Source organism: Mustela nivalis (genome assembly GCF_964662115.1).
Source record: "Mustela nivalis genome assembly, chromosome: X".
NCBI lineage: Eukaryota > Metazoa > Chordata > Mammalia > Carnivora > Mustelidae > Mustela > Mustela nivalis.
The window spans coordinates 83,611,997-83,633,465 of record NC_139040.1 but is presented as its reverse complement, the minus strand read 5'-3'; the positions used below and the strand labels follow the sequence as shown (position 1 = coordinate 83,633,465).

General features: G+C 48.4%; 1 protein-coding gene across 2 annotated transcripts; it reads left to right on the top strand.

Moving 5' to 3' along the window:
* Nucleotides 1-421: 421 nt before the first annotated feature.
* AMER1 (APC membrane recruitment protein 1) lies at nt 422-20,974 on the top strand. Of its 2 annotated transcripts, none has more exons than XM_082717206.1 (2): nt 422-637; nt 12,817-20,974. In XM_082717206.1, the coding sequence occupies exon 2, from the start codon at nt 12,913-12,915 to the stop codon at nt 16,315-16,317; it is 3,405 nt and encodes a 1,134-aa protein (XP_082573332.1). In that variant the 5' UTR covers nt 422-637; nt 12,817-12,912; the 3' UTR covers nt 16,318-20,974. The 2 variants fall into 2 exon arrangements, with proteins under 2 accessions (XP_082573332.1, XP_082573333.1); XM_082717207.1 differs by having other exon boundaries at nt 428-796.
* The last annotated feature ends 495 nt before the right edge of the window (nt 20,975-21,469 follow it).

Genomic DNA, 21,469 nt, shown 5'->3' with positions numbered 1-21,469 from the left:
TTGCAGTCCCCCAGGTTCCCCAGCCTCTCTGCCCCGCCTCTCCTTGCCCGCCTGTAGCTCTGGAATAAACTGCCGGGTGCCGGCCAGGGCGCCTCAGCACGATTGCACAGCGTCCACGGAAATGGAGTGTGCATGTAAAACCGAAACCGAACTCCAGGGCTCCTGCGAGCCCCATCCGGGCGGGACCGGCCCAGCGAGCTCACTGGGTCGCCCAGCCACAAACCGCCCAGTGTGGGGGTGGGAATGGGGAGTCCGGGCCAGGGGTTCTTCACCCTCTCCGCCCCCCAGCAAACACCACGCCCACGCTTATTTGCATTTAAAGGGCAATGCACCAAGGAAAACAGTGGGCGGAGGGGGACACGCCTTCCCACCGTTGCGATTGGACAAAACGCCTGCCAATCAGGGCGCCGACGCCCCACCCAGTGGCCGTGGAGTCCATGGGGAGGGGATATGGGGGAGCTGCCCCGAGCCTGGGGAAGGGGACCCAGTGCAGGAGGTGACTGGAGCCGTGGCGGCGGCGGCGGCGGCGGCGGCGGGAGCATCGGTGGCGGCGATCTCAGCCTCAGCAGCCTAGGCTTGAGCCCTGGCCAGGGCGGCGTAGCAGACAATAACCGGGCTGGAAACCCGACCCGGCGGGGTAAGCGTTGTGCGCAGCCGGGAGCCTCTGCCTGCCGGCCGTCCCATGCAATCCCGCGTGCTCCGCTCTGGCCGCCTGAAGAGGGGCTTCAGGGGCTGGGCCAGTGGACATCCAGGCCACTCTCCGTTCCCCCTGGGAACCCGCGTTGAGGACTGGCTGGTGAGGGGCAAAGCAGAGTCCCCTGGGCGCGGGCGACCGCGGCTAGAGGGGGTACAGAGAGCGGGCAGGCAAGCAGGCTAGCCTGGGCCATGCCTCTAGGCTCTCGGGGGAGGCGGGGATGGGGCCCGCACGTGCTACCGCACTGACCAGGGAGGGAAGCCACCAGCCAACACCCGCAGCGGCGTATTTGTAGGCCGGGAGCTCCACAGCTTTGTTGTAGCACATTAGCTGGAACAGCGGTGTTACGTGGGTATTGCTCACGCCAGCGGCCCAGCTACCTCCCCTTCCCTCCCCTGTGCATCCCCTGCCTCTTTCTCCCCTCTGCGGATGGAGCCCGCGCGCTGGCCTGGGCCCAATGGATACTAGCTTTGACATGGATTGGGCTAGCCACACTGTCTGCCTCCTCTCTTAGGGAGCTGAGTTGGGCCTGTCGGCTGCCCACTTAGGATCCTCGGCCTTGTGGGCCCCAACCAGCCGCACCCCCTGCTCCTGGGCCTCCAGGCACATCTGGCGCCCGCCCCCGCGGATAGGCGGGCTGGCAACCGAGTTCTTGCTGGACCTTAGTTTAGAACTGCAGCTCAATCTAGTACTTGGGTTAGATCTGCAAGGCCGCTTTGTCCCCACTCACCTCGCCTCATCTCCCCTTGCAGAGCTCTGGCCGCTTTTTTCTCTCCCGCCTCCCATTTAAAAATAGAGATAAGCATCACGTTGGGGGGGGGCAATTTCTGTGCCAGAGGCCAAGGGAGCAATTATTGTAGTAGAGAACGCATCCTCTGGGTCTGTGTGAGAGAGCTACAGAGACAGCCAAACCCTCCAACTTCGCAGTTACTTAAAATACACAGCTTGCTGAGCCGCTGTCATTGTCTACTGCAGACATCTCTGACACTGGTGACCACCTGACTGCAGGACTTTGCTCAGGCTCCCTGGTGAAGAGGGGCTGTGCCCTCCATGCGATCCACAGTCCAGGTGCCCAGGTAGCAACTGGACTGGCCCTGCAGAGCTGGCCTTGATTGGTCAGTCTCATCTTGTCACAGCCCACAGGGTCAAGGGGAGCCTCCTTCTACACACAAACATTTCCCTCTGTGGCTCTGCCAGCCTGCCGCATAGTCATGGGCATGGGCTAGGTGGAGGACACTGTGCTATTGGACTCCCTGCCCTACCTGAGGACATTTAGCAGAGCCCTTTCCCCCCTACCCAGTGCAGCTGGAGGGGTTATGAAAGAATCTAGATATCCATGATATCAGGGAAACAAAGTAGAGGCAGGGAAACTTATAGTTTGCCTCCTATTATAATTTAAGCCCCCAAATAGCCAAGGGATGCAGGCAAGCCTGTAGGAGTTCTGAGCAAGAAGAGGTCATTATGGGTTGAAAGAGACAGGCAGAAAAGACACTCAGGAGAAGGTGGGCCCAGAGTTGGGACCTGAGAGCGAAAAAGATTTTGCACAGTGTAGGTAAGTGGATTTGGGTGTGAGGAGGGGAGTTATACAGAAAAGAGATAAGCATCACTGCAGTCACTGCACCATAGTTTGCTTCTGGCAATAAACTCTAGGCTTTTCCAAAGAACAGGAGAGAGGGAGTGACCAAGGGGCCTGGCAAGCTCTTCTTGGACCTTTGACCAGCCTCTGAGGGTGGAGAACCCTGTGGGCTGCAAAAGCGGGGTGTTTGAGAGGAGTAAATCCCTTACTTGTTAGAGGACCTTTGTGACACCAGCCAGGACTACAGATAATACACTATAGTCACTTCTTGCCACTCTGACCAGGCACCAAAGGAAACCAACCCTCTGTTTGCAGCTGGGTATCTCCAGCACAGGGCTGGACCTGCTCTCTGCCCTGCCTCAAACCAACAGCCACCTATTATATCTTTTCTGTATAACTCCCCTCCTCACACCCAAATCCACTTACCTACACTGTGCAAAATCTTTTTCGCTCTCAGGTCCCAACTCTGGGCCCACCTTCTCCTGAGTGTCTTTTCTGCCTGTCTCTTTCAACCCATAATGACCTCTTCTTGCTCAGAACTCCTACAGGCTTGCCTGCATCCCTTGGCTATTTGGGGGCTTAAATTATAATAGGAGGCAAACTATAAGTTTCCCTGCCTCTACTTTGTCTCCCTGATATCATGGATATCTAGATTCTTTCATAACCCCTCCAAGGGGTAAATGAAACCTTGAACTCAGCCACAACCCCCTCAAAGCCTAGCAATGCATAGCAGTTCATGAATGCTCTGGAAAGACTTGCTGTCTTTGTGGAGCTTTCAAGAAGACCTTTATCTCTCCAAGTTGTACTTGTCCTGATCCATATAAAAATGCTTAGAGAAATGATACTCAATGCTCAGATATTTACTGAGTATGCCCAGTGAGAATGGAGAAGGGTGATGGGTTGCAACCACAAGAAAAAAATAAATAAATCATGTCTCCCTTTAACAACAAGCTCAAGATCTGTACTACCCAGGCCTCAGACTACACATATCTTTCGTTGCTAATTCATGAGCCTCAAGACAAACTACTATGGAGAGAGAGGAGAAATCTGTATATGCAGGGTGATTACCCTGGAAACTTCCAGAAAGTAGAGGGGTTTGGCTAGGCATAGTAGTGGCATAAGCAAAATTAGGAATGCGAGGGGGTTGTTGGCAGCCAGGCTGAGAGATGTGACTTAGTCTTTTCTGGTTGAGATTGTTGGATTTAAGGTAGAGAGGAGGTTGGTGCCCAGTGGTAGGGATTCTCAAATGCTAGACTGTGGAATGGGCATCTGATCTTGGGAGAATGGGAGAAGGAGCCATTGAAGAATGGAAAACTGGGAGGTTTTGATACTTCTATGTGTGGGTAGAAATATGCCATGATAATATGGGATTTTAGAAAGGGGTCTTCACGATTGGAAAGCATGCTATAAGGTGGAACTGTAATAAGTCACCTTTGGATCTGGACATAGAACTGAGGGGCAGCTATGTGTGGAGGGAAGTTGTACCATGTTTACTTCTTTTAAGCATTTTGTGGGAGTGAAATTGAAGGAGGGTGCCTAGAGACCACATACCAATGTGGTGGAGGCTAAGTATTCCCCAGGCCTCTGCTGATCCCCATTCTTCCAACTGGACAGGCCTTCAGGGAGCACCAGTTTGGGCTCCTGTGCTTACAAGATGGAAAAACAGTCTTGGAAAGCAACAGGGACTTCCTTACGGTCACACAGCATTTGGGGATGGGCTGCTGCCTCCTGTGCAAGAGCTCTTGAACTGTATCCCACTGTCTCCAATGACCCCTGTTCAATATAAATCTTACTAACCAATCTCTAACCTTCCTCACCTCTTCCATTCCTCAAGAGAGAGGTGCTGGGTTTAGGTTGGGGCCCCCATCTGTAGAACTCTACTTTCCCTTTCATGTCTATTTTGCTTCTTGGTCTTAATCTGCAGCCTGTTGGAGGCTGAAAGTTTTTGAAGGAGGGGAGGTAGTTGGAAGAAGTTGGAAGTCCAAACATTCTCTCTTAATATAGTGGAAGGGTTAACAATTCCTCAAAAACTGTTACATTTACAGTGGCTGAAAGTGTGTGTATGAGGTGTGGGGGCAGCCCGGCTCTGCTGGTGCAGGGGAATAAGGAAATAAAAACAGCAAGCCTGACAGGTCACTGGCTTGCTTGTAGAAACAAAGAGGGAAAGGGGGCTTCCAGACCTCTCACTTTCAGATTGGCTACTTGAGGCTAGAAGAGGGCATGCCCAGTGTTATTTCATCAGTTCCCCTGCCTTAATTCAATCCAGGCAGATAAACTAGGTGATAAAGATAAAGCCTCCAGAGGAGGCATTTCCTCCCTGTGTCACTCATTCCTTGGCCACACATCTCACACTGCCAGGAAGTTCTTTCTCAGGGCTAAGCTGAGCCTCTCATGCTGTATATAAACCTTGTATGCTTGCATGTGTGTGTGCATGCATGAGTGTGTGTGTGTGTGTGTATGTGTGTTTGTTGGGGGGGTGAGGTTGGGGGCAGCTGGCTATCATTGTTCCTGCTTAACAAACCCCTGAAGATTTCATGGGCATTAAACTGTCTCTCCCCACTCCCAACTACTGTTCTCTGAATTAAATAATTGCCTTGGTCTTGTTCTTCTCTCCTTGGTCTTATTTTTCAAACCTGTGTATGTGTAAGTGTATCTCCAGGAAGAAAGTTAAGGAAACCAAAACCAACTGAGGAGGTGCCCGCTGAGTGAGGGTGCATTGCTTCTCCATACCTCCTCTTTTGGGGTTAGGGGATAATTATGGACAATGAAGAAAATAATATGAGAGGCCTTGGTGGCAGCAGAGGTAGGCATACTGGTGCTGCAGGGGCATTTTGGACCTTTTGATCTGCAGTTCTTATTGCAGAGCCTTCAGTGCTTTCATCTCCTACAGTTTTTGTTTGTTTTTTCCCCAAGCAGATACTAATCCAGCTTCTGCAGGCAGGACTCATCAGCCCTCCCTGCTGCTCAGGGGAGAGAGGGCTGGGCCAGTTCTGTTCTCCCTCCCCTCTGGACATATAGGAAATATTTGCAGGCCAGGCCTAGTGCATTTTGAAAAAAATAAAGTGTTGGGCAGTGTTCTGTGGATGGAGGCATGAGGAGTGAGGCTGGGCTGTAGGGCAGTGGTATACTGAGCCCAATCATTAAGGCATTCAGGCCTCCCACTGAAGCCTAGGACCCCCAAAATCACACGGCCCCATCATGTCTCTTCTTTCTGCAGCCACTAGAAAACTGGGCACAGGACTACTCTTCTCCCAGCTTCTCACACAGCCTGGGGCAAGCAGACCCCTAATTCAGTGTCCCATTTCTAAATGGGGAAGCTTCTAAATGGGGAAACTAAATGGGGAAACTGAGGCCCTTAACAGGGAAAGGATTTGCTCAAGGTTACACAGGAGCATAAAGCTCTTGCCCTTCCTTTCAAGATTTCTTCCACCAAGTACACTGATACCCTGATTCTGATCCCCTCCCAAGCCTCATTTTCCTTACCTGGCCTCTTATATAGGGTATGGTATATATAGGGAAGTGGATACATGGGAAAGTTCAGGGACTCCATTGTTCATTTAGCCCAGCTATTCCTCTTCAGGCTTTCCTTAGCTGCCTTGTCATCTCTGTCTCCCTGGAGTTAGATCCTCTTATTCTTCATCTGAACTGGGGGGTCCGGAGGGGGTGCCTGTCTTTGATGTCACCCTTGCTGGTTTAATATTGACATAGTAGAAGTCTTACTAAGCAGGTATGACATCCACCTAAGATATATTCTTCTCTAAGGAAGTTTTGGAGCCTGAGAGGGGAGTATGGAAGAGATGGGTTAGCTCCCAGAAGCCCCTTACCTATCATCATTCCAGGTAAGCTGGGCAGGGAACCTTAGCATCCTCAGGAGAAAGTGGGGCATCAAAAAGGCTTACCAGGAAAGCCAATTTCTAGGAGGAAGTGATGCCCGGGTCACCATACCTCCTACACTGGAGAAGTCCCTATGTATTCGGGTCTAAAGGGTAGAGAAGTGAGGCTAGGAAACCTGTAAGGGACATGCAGGGAGAGTGAGTCTGAAGCCCAGGGAAAGGGGTTTGACCCTTTGACGTCTCAGGGGTTTGACCCTGATTCTGTAGGTGGTGTGGAATAATTTGGTAAGTAGAGGAGTGATGCACTATAATCAAGATAATAAAAATGAATCTGGCAAGGGTGTGGGAGGAGATGGAAGAAGGGGAGGGAAGAGATGGGATTCGAGTGTTGTGGCAGGGAAGGACCAAAAGGAGCTCAGCTAAGAGGCTTATGTCCTCTTCAGAGGACATGGACTGGCAGCTGAGGAGCTAGAGTGGTGAAGTTGACTGCAAGAGGCCCTATCACAAGGGTCTTTTATTGAACATCTGCTCAATAACTAGGGAGCAATTTATCCTTTCCATTTATCATCTCTAATTCTTAGTGATTCTGCATGATAGGTAGCATTTTCTTCATTTTCTAGATAAGGTATTTGAGTCTCAGAGAGGTTAGGCCTTTTTTTCAAACCCCACCACTTGTAAGGGATGAAGCTGGTATTTTAGTTCTGGGCTGACAAACTCCAGCTGAATTTGGAATTCAATTGAACCAGTGTTGTTTAAGCTCCTGCTCCATGCTATCTGTACGACTATAAGATGAAAAAGGACCCATTTGAGAGAAATGAACAGATAGCCCCTAGGCTGAGTATGTTAACTCATTTGAGGAGATGGTGGTGGGGAATGGGATCCAAGGAAAGGAGGCCCATTTTGGGGTCCGTGCTGCATCTAGAGGTTATGGGATACTGCCTTGAGAGGAGGTGCTCCTTAATGGTAAGGCTGCAAGTTAGGGGAGATGTGGTTGCAGGGTTAGCTTGGGTATACCTCTGCCAGAAGTCTGTATAGCTTCACAAAAGGATGCCAAGCCAGGCAGCCCTTTCAGGTCCTGAACAAATGGTCTTGAGAGTGGACCTTGGCTGTGGGCTTTAGAAATGATTGATTCCAGTACCAGATCATTTCATAAGTCATTTCCTTTAAATAATAGCATCATATTCTGCATCTTTGTCCCCAGTGGCAAGTTTCTGTTTGAACCTTTTTTGGCACCTCAAAATTATCTCCCAAGGAAAAGGGAAGTAAAGGAATGTGATTCACAATTTGGGAATGGTGGTGATAGAATTGCTGATGAGGGGAGCAGCCATAGTCTGGGTTGGCAGCCCTTGTATTCTGAAGTCAGCATGCTTTCTGGAATGTGCTAGGTGGGGCCAAAACAGTGGCAGCCAAGTGAGGACTGGAAGTGCTTCAGAGAAAGCTCAGCTTGGCTGGGACAGGGGTGCAAGGGGAGAAGAAGATGATGGCTTTCAGGTAGGAGGGGAACCTGTACAGTCCTTGCTTTCAGTCTTCCTCCTTCAATTGGGAGTTAGCCCTGTGAAGCAAAATGGTATTGGAAGGGGAACTCCAGCAGCCTGGGGGTTGGTGTAGCTCTGTCACATCCCAGTGTGTGGATTTACTCAAGACTTCTCCCGGAGTCTAGATAGTTTCCTGTTCTGTGACAAGATGACAAGGAGTTTGCATCTCCTAATAGGACTGATTAGTGGATTGATGGGAATGGCAAATGGGAGGTGAAGGAGTGGGCTGTGCTTTGTAACCTGGTAAGTGCCCCATTGGGTGAAGGGTGTCTGTTGATTTGCATTTCTTTTGATGTTGGTACCTTTAACTGAATTTGAATTGTTTACCTTTCTGGCCTATAGAACCTGGCTAGCTGAAATTCCCGAATAATCCAGAGCTGTTAACCACTAGCTGACTGGAGGCAACATTTTAAGTCCCTGAACATCAAAGGTTGGCTAAAAGAACAGCTAAAGCCTCCTGTGAGATAACTACATGGTCACCCTCATTTACCACTTGGGGCAACTGAGGCCCAAGGAGTTTTGGTGACTTAACAAAAAACAAGGAGTTTTGCTGCTGGAAATTGTCCAACTATAATTTGAAGAAAATATTTTTAAAAATTGGTTGCTATGTTTTTGAGCCTCTGCTATATACTGAATTTTATTTGGTATATATATATATATATATATATATATATATATATATATATATATATATTGGTTTTGTTCCTTACAATGGTTTTAAGAGACACTCTGAATAGCCTCGTTTTCCAGTTGAGGAAACTGAAGGAACTTGCTGGATTTCCCCCATGTAGGCAGAGCTGATTATAGTGCAGAACTGGCTGACTCTTGTTGTGGGGAGGACTTCCTATCCTTAGCACTGCTTCCTTAGTTACCATGCCCCCATATGCAAGCACAAGATGGGCGCAGAGTAGTCTTGCCCCCAGGAAAGCTGCTTGGTGGAGGTCTAGGGAAGTATGCTGGTTAAGGTCATGCCTCTGGAGCTACTATATGAATCCACAGACTTCTTCCTTTAACTCTAAGTTGGCTGAACTGGCCCCAGGAAGCTGTGCTGGGAGCAAAATATGTAAGTCTCAGGCTGCAGCTGTTTCCTCCTCACTAAGAAGGATTTCTGGGGCAAGTTTGTGTCTGGTCTCCTGCTTGTGTTTTGAGAGGAAGGGAGGAAAAACAAGTTCTGCCCTAGCAGCCAGCCTTCCACTGGTCCCAGCATGACCTGAGGCTGGTCCTGGGAGCAGAGATGACCATATACCACTCCCTGCCATGAAAGAAGCAACTGCAATAAACAGCAGGGACCACAGAGTACCCTTAGAGTGTTCCCTTACCCACCAGTCCACCAGAAACTTAGCCACACAGGTTGAGAAACCCAAGGGTTGAGGGGCCCTGCATTTGGCAGGACCACTTTCTTGGCAGGAGTCAGCTCCAACCTGAAAGGGTTACAGAGTCTGTCCCTTGCAGTCCTCTTTGCCTTCTGCCCCACTTCACTCTACTGGCCAGTTGATTCTGTGGTCCCAAATAAAGGCACATAGCCCATTAGGGAAGGACAGCAATGGGACCAGGTAGGGTAGCAAGGAGTGGAGAAGGGATCTGGGCCAGAGGTAGCTAGATAGGGCTGGGCTAGGGAGATACCAGCTATGGGTGATCCTTGCCACCTCCTGTTCTGCTGTCTTGGGGAGACATAGTAGACATTATGGGTGGCTGATAGGGAGGTACATGCCCTGGGAAGGACAAGGTAGGGAAATGGGAGACAGCAACTTCAAGGCTGGTCCTTGCCATCAAAGATGACACCCTGGTTGTACTTAGGAGGAAGGCCTGAAGTTGTAGGGAGAGAATCCCAGTCCAGAGATATGCCTGCCTAGTTCACCCACTCTCACCACACACAGACTTTTTTTTTTTTTTATAGATTTATTTATTTGACAGATGGAGGTCACAAATAGCCAAAGAAGCAGGCAGAGAGAGAAGGAGAAGCAGGCTCCCTGCTGAGCCGAGAGCCCTATGCAGGGCTTGATCCCAGGACCCTGGGATCATGACCCAAACCGAAGGCAGAGGCCTTAACCCACCGAGCCACCCAGGCACCCCCCCCCACACACACACTTTTAAAACTACCCTTAGCAGAGGACTTTATATAAATCCATGCTCCTGTTTTTAAAATTCCCCACACCTGGCTCTTCCTCAGAATGGCTAAGGCAGCTGGTCCCTCAGGCTCCTCACAGTGAATGCCTTTCCCAAATAAGTGGCCTTTTACATGTGGTCTACTACTTTCTAAGAAACTGGGATCTGACTTGGAAGATGATAATAATAACAGTAATGTTAATCTTTCTCATTTGTACTGCACTTTACTGTTTACAAAGTGTGTTTAGTGTTCATTATGTCATGTAATTCTTATACCACTCTAGTGATCTCCATAAGTTCTCAAGCCTAAGAAGGGTGCCTTGGCCTGTTTAGGGTCCCCTAGCATGGCCTGGAACCCTAACATGTGTTGCGGCTCCTTCCACAACACACTGAAGATTAATGTGGCAGGGAGGGGGACAATGTAGAAAGTAGTGGTCTGGCTTTTACCCCAGTGGAGCGCAGGAGCAAGGTTAAGAGAAGGCCCATAGGAACTGCCTTCTAGTCAGGGCATCAAGTTTCTGGAAAGCAGCCCTCTTTAAGATTCAGTTTGCCTAATCCCTCCATTCCTGGGAACTCCATCCCCAAACCCAGCAGGGAAATTCAGCCTTCTGTCCACAAGGATGTTTATGCCTGTGAGGTTTTTCTCTTGGCCCTTAGTCTTCCTGATGCCCAGCCATACTTACTAGTCTCATTCATCCCTTCCCCTAAATTATTGCCATTTCTACTAACTCCCGTTTGACAAGGCCTAGATTGAATGCCTTCTCCTCAAGGTAGCTTTTCTGAGCCTGGGGGCTATCTTTCTGCTTTTCAGATTTATCCTGGGATATGATAGCTAGGTATAAAGAACAATATTCCACCATGCATCTTAAGATGGGGGAATCTTCTTTAAGACCTGTATTATGTTGTATCCTACATATAGGTACTCCCCACAAAAGCTCTAGCTAGGGGTTCTCCCTTCTTGGCCTACCTTGCAAAACTAAGCTCAATGTCTATTACTTACCAAATGTTTAGGAGAGGTTGAGTTTCATAAATTCCACAGAGGGGAATACAATTTCATAAACAACTCCACTACTGCTGTCCCATCTCTCCCATGTCTAGCACCATAAATGACAACACTGTCAATATTTTCAGGGTTGAAATAAAAACATCTCTGTATTTATTTATTTATTATTATTAATTAATTAATTATCTATCAGATAAGATGATAGGGCCCCGCTTCCCATCCTATCCCTGAGGAGAGGACTCTGAATTGTTGTGTGTGTGTGCAGGATTGTATATTTTGAGGTGATGGTGGCAGTGTTTACTGTAGAGATAACTCTTGTGGGGGAGAGGGAGCTGAGCTGGAACAATATCATGTAAAAATATGTCATCCAGGAAAAAAAAAAAAAAACAAACCCTAACCTGAGCAAATGACATTACTTATCTCTACAGAGAAGGGATCAGGTGATATCTTTTCTCTTTTATTTTCTGGATAACCAGCCATTATCTTGCTCCAAGTTTAATACTCAGTTATGCAGAGTACTCTTGATGGAAGGCTGGTCACACTGATAGTTCAACTGTCAAGCCAAGCAAGGTGCAAGGCACAAAATTAATGTTTGCAGGACAGGATCAGGGGTTCCAGGAAGGTTCCTCCAATTAGGTCAGGGACTAGTTAAGCTGCCAGTCTCTCTATCCCCAGTGCTGGTCCATAATCTTCCACTGCAGGTGAATATGTGAGTCTTTATCACTGTTGCAAACAATTATAAGGTTGATATGCTGACAAACTACTCCCGGGATACCAGCAGGGCTTGCCTGTCTCTTTCTGGTTCCTAGCAGTTGTTTTGCCTCCTTTCTTTACCCTAGCTCCCTGTCTAATAGTGGCTATCCTACAGAGAGGGGACACTGTGGTGAGGAACTTTCCAGAGATAGGTCATCAGGTTTTAGCAGGCTGGTCATTGATCCATCTGTCAACCAGCTGGAGTCACTAGAATGAATATATCAGACTTGGGGTGGAGGACATGTGTTGGGGTGGATGGTGAATAGTCATTTTTATTCCATCCCTGTGGCATTTGGATGTTTGGAGAATTGAGAGACCAGAAGGGTGTGCCTTATACCAGGTTTATTTATTTAATAGCTGTTGAGAGCCTAACTTCTAGGCTAGGAACATGAATCATGTGGAGTTATGCCTTCAAGGAGTTCCCTTTCTAAATAGGGAGCTAGATGGGGGCCAAAATAATGAAGGCAGTAGAGAAGAAATAGTTTTCCTCACAATTCTAAAGTGGAACATGGGGTTACAGTTGCTAAGAGCCACATTAAAAATTTTCCCCAGCAGAACAGTCAATAGAATCTGACCTATACCTACCCCTCACGTAACCATTATGAGGAGCAAGTATTGCTAGGCCTCTTGGACCAAAGATACTGAAGCCTAGAGAGTCCCTTGTCTCAAAACCACCATGTGCTTTTAAGCAGATCCTGGATTGCAGCTCTGGAATATGAATCTGTGAGGTTCCTATTCTGGGTTTCTGAAGGTCTGAGCCTATGCATGTAGGCAATCTAGGGAGCCTATGGAGAAGAGGTGAAATTTCAGGTATACTTTTTCTTTCTAGCCCCAGGAAAAATGTCAGTGAGAACCCAGACTAATGTGAAATTGAGGCTTGGGTCCTGCAGAGACCAGTGAGGACTCAATGGGCTATTTTGCCAAATGATCTTAAAAAATTCTGTCATCAGAGCTGACCTCCCTGTTGCCTTTCCAGCCTCCCCCTACCTTAACCCTTTGATAATTCCTCCTGCAGTCAGTAGCACAAGTGAGTATTTCCCACATCTGCAGATCCCCCGGAATGAACCCAATGAGGGGCTGGAGTGATGGCTATCTGTTGTTTTAATGTAGGGTTTTGTTGCCTTGGGGCCAGAGGAGGCTGACCCAGCAAGCCAACCATATGGAATGCATTAAGTTTTTCCTACATTTTCTTTTACTTTCTTTCTGGTTCTGGTTCCTCTCAAGTCTGAAATAACAGACACCTGTGAAAACAAACCCAGCCTGGCTGCTTGCTTACCAGTATACTCTATTTTTTTCCTCTATTTTATCTCCTCTAGATCCAACCGGGATGCTTCCTGACTGATGATGTAACACTGTTTGGAAGCCAGAAGGCTGCTTTTCCAGCTGAACATACCTGAGTTGTCCCCATCACCATGGAGACTGGAAAGGATGAAGCTTCTCAGGCCAAGGAAGCAGTAGCCTCTATGGACCCCCAGGACCAAAGGGCAGAGAAAGGAGCCAAGAACAAGGCAGCTGAGATAACAGAAGGGACAGTATCAGAGCCACCATCATCTGGTCCAAGTAGGCTGAGGAAAACTGCCATGAAACTTTTTGGTGGCAAGAAGGGCATCTGTACCCTACCTAGTTTCTTTGGAGGAGGGCGAAGCAAAGGTTCTGGCAGAAGCTTCTCCAAGAAGGATCTTAGCAAGAGCAAGACCCACGATGGCCTGAATGAAGCAGCTTGTGGCCCTGAAGATATTGTCAGTGAAGGAACCAGCTTTGCCTTACCCTTGCCTGAATCACCCTGCCAACTTCCCAGTTCCCAGAGTGCCCATGGGGTTTTGGAGACCGGCTCCAGATGCAAGACATCTGCATCTGGAGCCACAGAGAAAGCTGGGGCTGAGAAGGCTCCTTCTGTGCCCAAGCCAAAGAAAGGACTGAAAGGTTTTTTCAGCAGTATCCGCCGTCACCGGAAAAGCAAGGTCTCTGGGGCTGAACAAAGTGAGCTAGGTTCCAAAGGGCCTCAAGGGGCCAGAGCCAGGCCTCAGGAACATGTGAACTCAGCCATTCTGGCCCATACTGAGGATATCCTCCAAGCCCCCAGAAAGGAAAATGCCAAACCCCAAAATTCTACTGGGCCAAAAGTTACTTTAGTACCAGAGCCTTCTCCAGCAGTCACTGAGAAGACAACCTATAAAGATCCAGAAAAACCAAAGGAGGCCTATGCCTCAGCACTTCTGCAGCCCAAGCCTGCCTCTGAATCCAGTGGCCTAGAGGAGTACCACAGTTCAGAAACAGGGGAGAAGGTGGAGGCAGAAGAGATAAATCCACCAAATGGCCATGTTGGGGACCAGCTAAGCCTCTTGTTTGGGGATGTCACATCCCTGAAAAGTTTTGACTCACTGACAGGTTGTGGTGACATTATAGCAGAGCAGGACATGGACAGTATGACAGACAGCATGGCCTCTGGAGGCCAGAGGGCAAATCGAGATGGGACCAAGAGAAGTTCCTGCCTGGTGACCTACCAAGGAGGTGGGGAGGAAATGGCCTTGCCAGATGATGATGATGAGGAAGAGGAGGAGGAAGAGGAGGAAGAGCTGGAATTAGAGGAGGAAGAAGAGGGTGCCAAGGAGGAAGAAGATTATGACTTAGAATATCTGTGGACAAGTGCCCAGGTATACTCAAGGTCCAATCTGAATTTGGGCTACCATCCCATCACATCCCCAGGCCACCATGACTACATGCTTCTAGACTCAATTCGATCTTATCCTGGCTTAGCCCCTGGGGACCTTTTGACTCCTCAGAGTGACCAGCAAGAGTCTGCCCCAAATAGTGATGAAGGTTATTATGACTCCACAACACCTGGATTTGAGGATGATTCAGGTGAGGCCTTGGGGCTTGTCCGCAGGGATTGTCTGCCCCGAGACAGCTACAGTGGAGATGCCCTGTATGAGTTCTATGAGCCAGATGATAGTCTTGAGATCTCCCCGCCTGTAGATGACTGTCTTTATGACCTTCATGGTCACAGCTCTGAGATATTTGACCCCTTCTTGAACTTTGAGCCCTTTTCTTCCTCTCGGCCACCTGGGGCAATGGAGACAGAGGAAGAACGGCTAGTGACCATCCAGAAACAGTTGTTGTATTGGGAGCTTCGGCGAGAGCAGCTTGAGGCCCGAGAGGCACAGGAGGCACGTGCCCGAGAGGCTCACACCAGGGAGGCCTATACCCAAGAAACTCATACCAGGGAGACCCATGCCCGAGAAGTTCATGTCAGAGAGGCCCAAGACCGAGAGGCCTATGCCAGGGAAGCCCAGGCCCGAGAGGCCCATGCTCAAGAGTCTCAAGTCCAAGAGGTTCAGGCCTGGCAAGAGAAGCCCATCATGGAATATCAGATGAGGCCTTTAGGCCCATCAGTGATGGGCCTGGTAGCAGGGGTTTCAGGGGCCTCTCAGACTTCCCATCGGAGAACCACCTCAGCTTTTCCTGCCACTGCAAGCAGTGAACCAGACTGGAGGGACTTCCGTCCTCTGGAGAAGCGTTTTGAAGGAATCTGCTCCAAGAAAGATCAAAGTACCTGTCTGATGCAGCTCTTCCAAAGTGATGCTATGTTTGAGCCAGATATGCAAGAAGCAAGCTTTGGAGGCTCGCCCAGGAGGGCCTACCCTACTTATTCACCCCCTGAGGAGCCAGACGAAGAAGAAGTTGAAAAGGAAGGGAATGCCACTGTGAGTTTCTCACAGGCCCTTGTGGAGTTCACCAGCAGTGGGAACATCTTCTCTAGCATGTCCTGCAGCTCTGACTCTGACTCATCCTTCACTCAAAACCTCCCTGAACTTCCCCCTATGGTTACTTTTGATATTGCTGATGTGGAACGGGATGGGGAAGGCAAGTGTGAAGAGAATCCTGAGTTCCACAATGATGACCTTGCAGCCTCCTTGGAAGCTTTTGAGCTAGGCTACTACCAGAAACACACATTCAGTAACTACCATAGCCGATTCTACCAAGGTCTGCCCTGGGGTGTGAGCAGTCTCCCTCGCTACTTGGGACTGCCTGGCATGCACCCTCGGCCTCCACCGGCTGCTATGGCCCTCAACAGAAGGAGTCGCTCCCTGGATACTGCGGAAACCTTGGAACTGGAGCTCTCCAATTCCCACCTTGCCCAAGGGTACACAGTGTCTGATGAGCTTCATGCTCAGCAGGAAGATTCAAATGAAGAGGAGGAAGAAGAATGGGGCAGAGACAGTCCTTTGTCCCTTTATACTGAACCACCAGGGGCCTATGACTGGCCTGCCTGGGCTTCCTGTGCTCTCCCAGTGGGACCAGGCCCTGCCTGGATAAGTCCCAATCAGTTGGATGGGTCTTCTGGCCAGTCTCCATATGCCTGCCAACAGGCAGCCTGTTGCATACCTCCTGTGGCCATGTCAATGTTGCTGTCAGTACCAGAGCTAGAGCCAAGGGCACCTGGGATATTCAAGCCTCAGCTATCTCGGCCTACACACCTACCCTTGCCCATGGTCCCTTGTTATAACCTGCAGCCACAGGCCTCTCAGAATGTGAGGGCCAGGCCTCAAGATATGTTGCTGCCTGTCGATGAGCCCAGTTGCTCCTCTAGTTCTGGAGGATTCAGCTCCAGTCCTCTGTCCCAGTCCAAGCCTGTGGGCGTCACTTATGGCATCCCTAAGCTGCCCAGGGTCCAACCTGAGCCCCAACAGCCTCAAACCATTCACTACAGGGCTTCCAGCCTTGACCTGTCAAAGGAGATGGCTGAGCAAGGTGCCTCTCTCCCCCTTCCCACCAGTTACTCCTCCACTGCTGTGAATGGAAAGCTAGATGAGTAGTCGTCATCTGTTCTGGAGTGGGGGCATGGAGCGTGAGCATGTGAATGGGGATCAGGGGTTGGGCAGAGGGGAGGGGGGATGGGGGTTGCTATTTAACTTGAAAATCCTTTTGGCCAAGGAAAGCTCCTGTGAGTTTTTGCCTTTGTTTTCCCACTTCCCTCTTCTGCCAATCTGTGGTTATGTTAGGCTTGAGTACATCTGCCCCAGAAGGCTGCTGCTGCTCTGTTGATTCAGCTTGTCCTTTTGGGGTTTCTTGTTACTCATGCAGGATTTGGGATGCTGTACTTCTGTGCCTATTCCAGTTGCCCAGTTAGTGCAATATATATATATATATATATATATATATATATATATATATATATATATATATATATCACACATCCTTGACACAGGGTGAACCCTTAGTACCCCTGCCATGCCCCTACATACAGTGAATAATGAGCCACTGATGAGCAGCCAGGTCTGTACTGCTTCTCACTTGAGGACAGGGGGCTTGTTTGCTGTTAACAAGGTGAGGTAATGGTACGGATCCTCTCCACCCCCACTGCCTTCAGTCTTGGCATAGCTGTTCCATTACGTCAGATGATTATAATCTATTCACCCCAGCTAGCTGTCCTTAGAGAGGATCAAGTAGCATGTGTCTCACTGCCTATTTCTGTGGACTTTGGCATTGTAACCAGATGGGGGCCTTTTAATTTGGTCTGCCGTAACTTGGGTTAAAGACAAAAATGCTGTCCCCTTAATGGAATGATCAAATTCATTCAGTTGCAAACAGAAAACAAAATAGAGTTCTAGAGTAGATACTGCCATAAAACTTGAGTTGTGGAATGATAGAATTTGTTCCCTTCTTCCTCTCTTAAGCTTGTGATGTCTAAGTTATGGACACTTTTGAATTTTTCTTTTACTCCAAAGGAAACGTTCATAATATCATCACAAGGAACATATTCTTTTATTTGAGAAACAGGAAGAGAAGCAGCCTAAATTAGCCTTGGCTATAGGGGTCAGGATTTTTGCAGTTTGCAGGAAAGGATAGGAAAGGGAGGTCCATTTGTCCCTGCTGGCAAGAGAGATTTTTAGATATTGCAAAGCTCAAGGTAACCCAGTTTTTTAGAAGAGAAAATAGTTTCTCCCCCAGAAGCAAAAAGTTCCTTAATCCTTGCCCACCCCTTCCTTTGGATGCTGTAAAGAGGCTCCAGAGGCACCAGGCTAGCACTCCCAAGAGACAGGATACCAAAGGCATCTAGACTGATGTTCTGGTTCTCTAAAGAGCTTTCATCTTCTAATTAACCAAGTCCTTAGCATCCTCAAAGGACCAGCCTTCTTTAGAGGAAGCATCTGCCCTCACTGCCAAGATGCAAGATTCTGATTTGCATGGCAGCTGCAGTCCTTTATGGAGTGAATAGTGTACTCACTTCTCCATTCACAGGTTTCATGTTAAACTAGCTTGGAAATACTGGTGAAGAACAGTTGCTGTCAGGAAGACATTGCAACAGGCTAATCTAACCTGGCTCAGCCTTTCATTAATCACCAGTAAGAGAGGGTTCCTTTTAATTTCTTTATTGGAAATAGAAAATGGAACATTTTTTTGCCTGGATGCATTGACCCAAATTATAATCCTTGCCTCCCTGCCCCTGTCCCTTATCTCACTTATCTCCATGTCTGTTATGAGAAGAGGTCAGCAGGGCTCTTGGGAACAGAGGCTGTTGACTCCCTGAGTCAAGGGGGCAAATTTTATGGCAAACATCCTCTTGCCCAGGGAATATATTTGTGCTGGTTTTTATCACCATTTCTCAGATTGGGGTTGTCAGTGCTCCTCCCCACAAAGAGCAAACCTATTTGATAAAAACTTCACCCCTGGAAGTAACACATGAGTTTGCGTGGCACTAACACTGTTCAAAGGACCCAAACTAAATCTCCAGGCTAACTCCATCTGCATTGTGAAGAATACATAAGTCATGGAGTTGGAGAAAGAGAGCATGAGGAAGGTCCTCCTTACCCCAAGCACAGCATTCCAGGAGAGAAGTGCCCAAATTCCAACCATCTGGCCTCTTATCAAAGCTGCCATGGGAGGGTGGGGCTGATATAGGCCTGGCTGTTTGGCAGGAAGTAAACACCAAATGCCTTTACAACAGGGGAAACCCCACTACTTGCCTCCTCTCTCTCTGCTTGTCCTTCAGGGCAGTTCAAACTCCTATCTGCATGTGGACTGTGCCAGCCACAGCAGGTAGGAGAGCCATCACCAACCTCCAGAGCCTGCTGGCCTCCAGCCTGTCTGAGAAGAGAAAAAGTAGATGGTCAGACTTTGGCCAAGGGCAGAGGGTTGCTCTCAGTGAAAAGAGGGCCATAAGAGAGGTGCTGACCTTGAGCGGAATAGTCATTGATCATCCTGACACATTTTTCTGGGCTTTGGAAAGTCAAATACAGAGCAGGGCCTAGAACTGAGCAACATTTCATGGTTTGGACAACATTGCTGTCTGCAAGTTCTTTCAATGTCCTTGCCAGCCCAAGGACACCAAAAGAGAGATGGTCAAGATGCATGGCTACAGAAGCAGGCTCCTTTGAGTCTCACTCTATATCCAAGCAATTGATGGCCAAATACTATTTGCAACCTGAAAGAGAAGGGAAGATCTAGCTGGGGACATGTGTTGATGGCAGCACAGGCTGACACTGGGAGAGCCAACTAATCTCGAGTCCTCTCCCCAAACATAGCCAGGGCTTGCTTGGTTAGCACCAGATAGGCCTCAGACTACTAAAGGTGTTGATGTCAAGCCCACATATCTTAGGCTGTGACCAGATGAACACCATATCTGCATTGCAAGGTACTGGGATAATGCTTGTGGATGTGATTTCAAAGGAAGATATGATTGGAGAGGAGGTGTCTGCTGTTATCTTGCTACCCAGCAGGCTTATCTAGTGCCAGACAGCTCTGTTCTTGAGAATTCTCAGAGGAAACCAGTCCGTGGGAGAACAAGTGACTATGGATAGAGAAGGCCAACTAGCAGGCTTCTTTCAGGGCTACCAGTTTCTCAGTGCTTTAGCACCTTCAAGGAAGCCCTGCCTTGGGGCACTCAACTTGGACACCTGTTCATAAGCCTCATGGGCTAAAGGCTTTGGTAAACACTATTTTCTCTTCTTCCTCAATGCTATACCAAGCAGGGAAGTAGCTTCCTACACCCAGGATGTGTTCCTCTCCTGTTGCCAGCAACTTTCCCACCCTTGCCAGTGCCACCACCCCACCCACCCTCGGCCCCTGGGCCCAGTTGCAAGAGGGAGGCATGGGGGGATTTAGCAGGGAGACTTCAAGTTTACCCATGTGTATGTTACATCTAAGCTATATATATATATATATGCACACACACATACATATACACATATATATCAATTATCTATTTTTATATTGTTTGAATTTTATATTCATGGAAAACAATGTTTATCAATTGTTCTTTTCTGATATATTTTATTTTTAAGTGGTGCTGTTTACAGTTTTAAACAAAACAAAGATGACACAAAAATTGCTGCTGCTTGTGCAGAGGGCTAGCATCTCAACCGCCTAGGGTCCTCACTCTTTCCCCTCTCCTCACACCAATGTATCTTACTGTCCATCCCCTCCCTTCACGATAGGGACAGCAAAAGATGCCCAGGTACTATGACAAATGCCAGGTGTCTCAGGCATGGAGAACCTGGTAGATAACATGTTTATGGCTTTATTTTTTCTTTTGGGCCCTGCCCCTTCCCCATGTGTAGACTGTCTGAAAGTACCCATTCATCCCCTCTCCCTTCTCTCTCTCCCCGTGTCCTTTTTATATTTTGTGCTTTCATTTTGAAATGATTCCCCATGTGCTATTTGTCATGCCAAGTTTCTCCAAAGGATCATTATGGGGACATTCTCCACCCAGTGGAGTTTCTATCATGCCCCCTTTCCCTGAGAAGCTGAGGAGGCAGATAGCAGTGATGCTTCAACCACCATGAATTGGCCATCTCATTGGGGAAACCCTTTCATGGGACTTTCTAAGAACTCAGTTGACATTTGCCCAGAAGAGATGTTGGAGAACTCCTTGACCCCTTTTGCTGCTTTGGGAGTTCCTCTCTCCCTACCCATTTCTCCTGCCTTGTCCTGCTCAAGTTCACATATGAATGGTATTAGGGGGAACAGTGACTATCAGGGTTAATGTCTTCCTGGCCCGATTCCCACTTTCCTATCCTACAGTCACTCCAAAGAAGAAAATCCACATGGCATGTATATGTGTGAGGCTTGGGCCTGCTGAGAGACGGGGCTTTAATTATTATTCTTATTATTGGTGCTTATTTTCCCTGCTATATATGGGGGTGGGGTGGAGATGAAACCAGGAATGCATATTTAGCTCATATTAAATACAATGGCTGGAAGACAGAAGAAATTGGTAACTGCAGTATATAGTCACCCCAGGTGTAAGAGTTTTTCTCTCCCAGTGTAAAATGGGGAGCATGGTCCTGGATGTGCCCTAGCTTCTCCTTCCTGCTCCCTGAGACATTACATAATTGTCTGGATTATGATCTCTCAAATCCTAGCTCTCATTGACACCTGGATATCTTGATGCATTGCCTATTTGTTACAACGTATATTTCTTTTGCTGAATGCTAATAAACTGGGTTCTAGGACTCCTCCATCGTCACAAAAGTGCATTCTTGTGGCTTGTTCCACAGCAGCATGCCTGTGACCCATGGTTGTTGGGTTTGCCCTTGAAGCGAAAGGGAGAAAGCAAGGAGGTTGGCAGGGGCTGGGGGTCACTCACTGGGGAAACAGAACCCAGAGCTGAAAGTAAAGTAGAGGAAACTTCAGTTCTTCATCCAAGTCATGCCCTACATCTGTCTGATGCTGTGTTGGTAAACTCTCCAACACACTTTTCGCATTTTGAGAACTTCCAGGGGCTGGTTAGCACTTCTAAAATTAGCCTCAGTTCATGCAAGTGTGCTGGCATCCCCACCAGCCAGGAGGGAGAGGTGTGGATCTCCTACAGACAGCTCCATCTAAAGGAAAGTACTAATGTACTCTTCAGGCAAGCTGCAGGAATGGTGTTCTTCACCCAGGTTTATGCTGGAGACGCTTCCTGGGTAGCTGTCTGCTCCACCTATTCATCTGTGGGGTTGAGTAGGAAACATGTATTTTACCCTT

Bases quoted from the DNA above. Each gene is read 5' to 3' on its own strand.
- AMER1 (XM_082717206.1), top strand. From the start codon at position 12,913: ATGGAGACTGGAAAGGATGAAGCTTCTCAGGCCAAGGAAGCAGTAGCC.